The 7,738-nt window shown below is 35.6% G+C and overlaps 1 protein-coding gene across 3 annotated transcripts in view; it reads left to right on the plus strand.

Annotated features, from left to right (window-relative positions):
* Nucleotides 1-7,738, plus strand: part of MAP2 (microtubule associated protein 2) — a 293,387-nt gene that overhangs the window by 268,063 nt on the left and 17,586 nt on the right. For all 3 annotated transcript variants that reach the window (XM_023731221.1, XM_004376275.3, XM_004376274.1), the window contains one exon: nt 1,973-2,313. In XM_023731221.1, the coding sequence (XP_023586989.1) occupies nt 1,973-2,313 (341 nt within the window). The remainder of the gene's footprint in view (nt 1-1,972; nt 2,314-7,738) is intronic.

A 7,738-nucleotide genomic window follows, 5' to 3' on the forward strand; every position in this document is an offset into this window, starting at 1 on the left:
ATTGTCCTGTGTTTCTCCAGGAGGTTGAACCTAGACCAATGAGTATGTTTACATTGACTGTAGACTGCAATTATATAAGAAGCATTCGTGAGCTTACCCCTTGTAAATATTTAAGCAAAGACTAAATGTCCCCTTTTCAGGAAGAGCTTCTTGAACTGGTGATCAATTGCATAAAATGCCCTCTTAACATCCCTTTGGATCCCTGGTGGCACACAGAGGCATAGGGAGGAGGGAGGCAAGTCCAAGGGGGCACCAGACAAGGCCAGCTGGTGAACCACCTCCTCCAGGAGGAGATGGGAGGCAAATTTAGACTTTGTCCCTGGGCGCTTGTTACCCTTGCTACGCCTCTGGTGGTGCAATGATTAAGTGCTTGGCTGCTAAAAAGGTTGGCAGTTTAGACCTTCCCAGCCCTTCTGTGGGACAAAGTCCTAGCATTCTGCCCCCATAAATATTACAGCCTAGACAACCCTATGGGGCAGTTCTACTCTGTCTCAGGGGTTCGCTTTCGCTATGAGTAGAACTCAACTTGATGGCACCTAACAACAATATTCCTTCTACCTCACTGATTTTAAAATGAATGAGTTATATCTTTTTCCTCTATAAAATTTCTAGAAGTTTCATTGACTTTACATAATATACATATTTAGGAGTAAAAAATAAAAATTATGTCCCTTCTATAAAATATAAAAATCTGAAAGAATTTATATAATTAATGTAAACAATGTAAATAAGAGTGTCCTATTATTAGAGCCAATGTATTATTTTAAGAGGAAAGATTTTTAGGGCTAAGAGAAGGTTAAACAAATTTTAAACAACTAATTACAGATGGAATTTTTTTTTAATGTGAATCCCCAAAAGGTAGATATTTTATCTGGCTTAGAATTTAGCTATCACTTAGCCAAATGAGCCTCAATGTCCTCATTTCTTAATTAGGAATAATAATAAGAGCTACCCCCTAACTATCATGCATATTTGCTTGGTTATCAAATGAAAAATGTATTCATAAAAGTGCTTTGAAATCTGCAAGATACTATACTCTTATTTATATTAGCATTCCTTCAAAATAGCATTTGAAATGGCATTAAAAAATGCTTACATTCAAAAAGATAGTATGAGAGAAATGTAGTATAGGAATGAGGGGGAGAGTAAAATAATAAAATGAGGCTGAGGTCACGTTGAGGCAAAGAAATGCATCTCAGAATATCCTACATAATTGACAGTGATAGATTATTGATTTGACTCCAAACTCCCAAACTAGTGATGAAAGCAAAGGAGCAAGCACAATCCAGTACAAGATTCATCGTGAATGTATGATTCGGTTCTGAAATGTATTCAGTTCTTAGAAAAGAAATAGATTTTTTGTTATATTAAAAGCTGAGAGAATTTTCCTTATAAAGGACACAGTACGGGACAGAGGAGGACAATATATGACATAATATGAACAGCCTGTATTAAACAACTCACAGTGCTCCTCAAGAGAAACTGAGAAAGTAATATTGAAACACAATTGAACAAATACCATTCTACACAGGCAAAAACTGTGATCTGAATACATGGCTCTATGTTGTGGCTTCACCTGGCTCTCTGAATAAATTTACGCAGAGAAGTGGTAGCCCACATATCATTCAGTGTAAACTCTTTTCAGCTAAAGACAGATCCATATGCCTTAATGATCATACCAGTAGAAAATAGTTTTTGACAGAATCATGTGAGTATTAAGTAGAATAACCAGGTTTTATCCTTGTGTTGATAGCAACATCAGTTCAAAAGAACCAGGTTATAAAAGAAAGGAGGTTGTTACCTTTTTGAGGGTTATTATGATGATCCATATATATTTCTAAATGCTCTCGAAATTAAAGGCATTGAGTTCTAACAATCTATGAGAAGAGGGATGTCTTGAGGAGAATATGCTAATGATGTGGGTTTTGTTTTTGTTTTCATTTTGTTTCGTTTTGTTTGCTTGTTTATATAGGGTCAGAGCCAATTCGCAGAGCAGGAAAAAGTGGCACCTCAACACCCACTACCCCTGGATCAACCGCCATCACTCCTGGCACACCACCAAGTTATTCTTCACGCACACCAGGCACTCCTGGAACCCCTAGCTACCCCAGGACCCCACACACACCAGGAACCCCCAAATCTGCCATCTTGGTGCCCAGTGAGAAGAAGGTCGCCATCATACGTACTCCTCCAAAATCTCCCGCTACTCCCAAGCAGCTTCGGCTTATTAACCAGCCACTGCCAGACCTGAAAAATGTCAAGTCCAAAATCGGATCAACCGACAACATCAAATACCAGCCTAAAGGCGGGCAGGTAAGCGATGAACACGTATTTGTTGCCATAATTAAAATCCCGTTAATTAAGTATTCTGTTGACTTCCTCATATTATAAGCTAAGAGTTCCTAAAATAAAGGGAAGGTTGGAGGTAGTAAAGAATTACTGGTGATGATTGTTGCTAAGAGTTTGAACCTTATCTGAAAAAGCCAGCCTTTAAAGCATAATGAAAATCATACGCCATGTCCATTCTTTCTGGTTATTATTTGATAAAAACAAACTGAACCATATGGGAGAATCATTCAGTCAGGTGATTCCTAACAGATCTTCTTTGAATATGCCTCTGTTGCTTTGTGGATTTTAATTTAACTGATTGAAGTTACATTTATGACATGAATTTTAATTTTCCATTTTAGATCCTGACCACTAACTCTTTGACTATTTTTTAATATGTCTACTTTTAACTGCTTCCTTCTTCCCCAAGAATTTTCTATGACATCTTCTTCCATTGCCCCATGTTCACTCCAAAATCAAGTTTCTTCTCTAGCTAATATTGCCCAAACATTGCTGATAATAAATAACTTCATAAAGTCTTAGAACTTCTATTTAAGGTTAATTTTATTGAATGGAGTTATTATTAAAGCTTTACCTATTAACTCGTAACTTCAGCTCCACAGCAAACATTCACATCTTTTCCAGCCAGGGGACTTTGAGTTCTGCCTTGACCTGGTGAACTAGACCTTGCTTACACATGGGAGGTTTGGACAAAGCAATTAGCTTGGAAGGAAATAATACAAATATTATTTAATATTTCCCTTTGATATTGATAGTACCCATGGAATAGTTCAACTTTTCTTGTCAATGAAGAGATAAAAGAGAACGCCCACCCTTGAAAGAAATAAGGAAGAAAGCAGTAACTTAATTGTACATGAACAAATTTGTAATGCCCTTTCAATACCCAAAGAAATCCTTTGCTTTCTAACCTTGACATTCTTTTCTGCCTCTCTTTTTCTTGCCTCTTATATTTTCTGCCACTGATTTCTGATATCCCTCCTTCACCCCAAATAAAATATATTTTTAGGCAGGTTTAGAAGAAAGTTCTTGCCAAAATTTGAAATATCAGTGGCTCCTATTTACTGTTGAAACAAAAATTCAGTGATTCTCCTTCCTTTAGCAACAATCTTCTTTGCTGTCTCATTATGATTCTTTTCAGGAAAGCCCAAGCAGTAAAGAAAATTCAGCCATTGGGGGTGGAGGGATCAAGACGCCCTTTTCAGAACACCTATAACATTCTATAATAATATAGTCACAGAAAGTTTTTTCATAGGAAGATATTATTAAAAATATGAACTATAGAAGCCATTTTTAAACAAAAAAAATTCAAATTCTACCAAATCTAAACCTGTAATTCCTAAAAATCTTATAATCTTGCATTCCTCAGAGTTTTGCACATCCAAGGGAAGGATATATATAATTGGGCTTTTGGAAATATCTAAATGTCATACTGCTTTTATATTTATACATAAGTTTGTTTTAAAAAGTTGAATAAAATCAGTTTAGTGCCAATTTGAAAGTGTTATCATTTTAGCTTTGGGGAAGATGAGCCTTAAAACTGAGTAATTATTATGTATATATCAAAGTAATACTCTATTTATAAGTATTTCCACTTCTTAGTGTGCTTCTGAACTAAATATGGGATTTACTTGCTTGTAGTCTGAAAAATATTGATACTTAGAAAAGTCTGCTTCTTATCGGAATCACAGGGGAATATAAATTATCTCTGCGATGTTTTATTGAAACTAAAAAGATAATTTAATAAAAATGGAAAAAATATTGATATAGTTTATATAGAAAATTTAAATATTTGATTTTATTCAACAGACTCTTTAAGGTTACAGAGGTAAAAGGTAGTTTTAGCCTCAGCTTGACAGGAATCTCTAAGATGAAACCAATGCAAAAAATATGAAAATTATTTATTTTTTACTGCTTTTTTAATCTATTGGGTTGTATTTCTGTGCCTAACTTCAGTTACCTTCTACTGTATTTGGCAATTCATAAAACTGATAGAAAGCTGTTGTATTATTTTTAGGTGAACTAATACTGCCCTAGAGATTATAGTAATTAAGGACTAGTAGAGACATATGACAAAAAAATTATAGAAAGAACAAAAGTAGCTTCAAAGTCACAGTGTCATTTGAAGAAAATGTCTTTTTTCATCAAGACAAGTGTTAACCTGCTGCAAAATAGCCTATCTGCTCCCGACGACTTAGAAAAAATCTGCAACAGTGGGGTTATAGAGACATTGTTGGAGAACCTGGAGGTATCCTCATCTATATAAGAAACAGATGGAAGCTATTTACCTTCTATTTCATGCTAGAGGGTATAAATACATTTAAATTGGAGGAGAAAATTTAATACGGAAATTGACAGGAGAACTGTGTAGGAAAAACATCATTCCTTAACACCTTAACACTATCCCCTTAAAAGCCTCCTGACAGTATGTGGTCTCCTCAAATATGAGGAATGAGAAGAGGTTCTCTTCCATGTATGTTAAACAGGAGACTTTGCCTGGATTATTAGTGTTTTCACATTATAGAATGACTAGGACAAATTTTTATGTTAGAGCTTCTTAGAGATGACCAAGATGATATGTCAAAGACCATAGTTATACGATTGAGGATCTATTTGGGTCACTGCAGCCACTAACATGTTGTTCCAAATTGTAAAATTGATAACCAAAGGACACTTGGATGGGCAGTGGCCAACCCAGAATCTTTGAAGAGGATAGTGCAATATAGGAGTCAAGTATTGTAGCAGAGATATGTGATCTGTAGGTAGATATTGAGAAAAATGGTCATATCATTCTTTTTAATGAAGATAGGAATAAATTTGAAGATGTAAACATTAAATTATTTTTATCTGCCCAGACTCTATTGTTGTAAAATCTGGAGTGGTTAGATGTATGTAAATTACTGAACTTTTAATTTTTTATTATTGGTGTTTTCAAGTTTGTGCCATCAATAAGAACTGGGAGGGGAAATGTATAATAAAAGCTATATGTGTCTTGAGAACTCAAAAACTTCCAAAGTTGGAGAACTTTATTAGTTACCCCAAATTGAGTATTTATTGCTGTTCCATATATATATATATATATATATGTTTTGTCCTTAAAACCATTATCTCTTCTATTAAAGGCCAATTTTCAATTGGCAGAGAGGCTCAGCTTAGTGGCTCAGTTCAGCAAGGCAAATCAGTGCCTAATGGAATAGATAAGCTGGCTGAAGATATGAGGAGCTCTACAGAAAGTAATAAAGTTAATCTTTTCAGCTAAAACAAATTCATTCTACTGGAGAGAATGCATGCAGCCCTGGATTCACCATAGATAGTGAGCTTGGTTCATTTAACTCAAGACATAGGTAAGACTGTGTCTATATAGTTATTTCCTGATCTATATTAAGTCCAGATCTTAGAATAAATAATGCCGACTTTACATGGACACAGCTGTTGAGTTTAAACAGAGGTAGGAAAATTTCTCTAAACCAGAGGCATAAAAAAAATTTAGGCAGCAGCTCAACAATTGATGGTTTTTACCATTTCTGTATATGAATCAGGTTTTTCATAGATACTTTGATTTATATGGAATACTCTTAATGTTTTGACAGGAGTTAGTTTCTTGTTTGCTCTGTCCATCTAGCGTTAGGAAGACTGATATGAAAATCACAATTTCCATGTCCCTGTGATAGGTGAAAGTTACTAGCGAGGCAGTTTCACAGAGGTTGTTTTTATTTACGGCTTGTTGGACACGGTGGTTAGATCATGATCTCTGCAGGGCCATATCTGTGGATTTGATTGATGTAATCGTACTTTTTATGAATAACGTACCTTTGCTTTTCATCCTCGGTCACAGTCAGCCATTTTCAGGTCAGCTGAGATAAATATTTTGGCATCTTCAGGCAAGTCATTCCTAGTCCAAGGAAAGGGCAGTAAAGAAATGTAAAATCTTCTCAGCCTATCCCTTTCCCAGTCAGCATTGCTCTAACATCTTTTAGATAGATAGGTACGTAGGTAGGTAGGTAGGTAAGTAGGTAGGTAGGTAGATTGATCCATTAGAACAAGGATGTATGAAGAATATCCTTGAAGTTCTAGAAATAAAGCAATCTAGTTTCTATCCCCCAGTTCTAAATGGATCCATAGAAGCAAGAGATATTGAAGGTCAGAGATAATGCGTATCAGTTTCTAGGCCAACCTGTCATTTTGACTGAATAAGAAACAGAAGTCCTCACATTTCCCATATCTTGCATATAGGACTTCTAATATCATCCTTAGACGGCTGAGCTACAAAGTCAGATTCTATAATTCATATTTAATGAATAATTAATCACCGAGCTATAAAGTATCTAATTTTATCTCGTTTTTTTGTTTGTTTGTTTGTTTGTTTTAACTGTGGTTGAACAACATGAGAATGGTAATTTTATTTAACAGTGGCTTCCATGAGGTTTTATCGTATTATGATCAACCAAGAGTGTTAACCGTTTGCACCACCAGGGCCTCCATGAAATTAGCAGTGAGGCCCCATTTTGTCCTCAGGGTCTAGCACATAGTAGGTGCTCAGTAAACCTGTTGAATGAGTGTCGTATACCATATACAAGGAGAGATGCATTCTTTCTAGTAACATTCTTATTTGAGTGTGAATGCCTTATGCCATTACAATTATTCCTCAAAGAAAATTCCCATGTTTGGACCACAGTGAGTTTTGGCTAAAAGAATATTGGACTGAGATTTAAGAGCTGAATTTTTGGATCAGCTCTTCTAGTAAATTACTGTGTGACCTTATATACTGACCTCTCTGATCATCAGGTTTCTTGTTTGTAGAATAGAAGCAACCACACAATGCTTGTTTTTATATATAGCACCATCTCATTTAACTAGACTAAGATCACTTTAAGCAGTATAATAGCATTTTTACATCATGGCTGGTCAAAAGACATTCATTAAGGTATTCTAATCACTCCATATGTGTTTATGACAAAAACGGCAAGCTGAAGCTGAGTTAAAAAGCAGTGCTTCTGAAGTAGACCAAAAACCAAACCCAACCCCTTGCCGTTGAGTCGATTCCAACTCATAGCGACCCTAAAGGACAGAGTAGAACTGCCCCATAGGGTTTCCAAGGAGCGCCTGGCAGATTCAAATGGCCAACCTTTTAGTTAGCAGCCTTAGCTCTTAACCACTATACCACCAGGGTTTCCTCTGAAGTAGAAGGTGAGCGTAATTAGGGAACAGGGAGCATTAGAAGGGATTGAGAGACTAAAATACTGAAAAGTAGACTGGAATCTCTTTTATATATTTTTTAAAGCTTTAAGCATTATCACGAGACCTATTTTAAGTCTTTTACATGCTAATTTGAATAGCTTGCTTTCAATTTTATATTCAAAGAAGAAAATGGAAGTAATTCTCAAGGTAGCTA

The sequence above is a fragment of the Trichechus manatus genome, unplaced genomic scaffold (assembly GCF_000243295.1).
Source record: "Trichechus manatus latirostris isolate Lorelei unplaced genomic scaffold, TriManLat1.0 scaffold00041, whole genome shotgun sequence".
In the NCBI taxonomy this organism is placed as follows: Eukaryota; Metazoa; Chordata; class Mammalia; order Sirenia; family Trichechidae; genus Trichechus; species Trichechus manatus.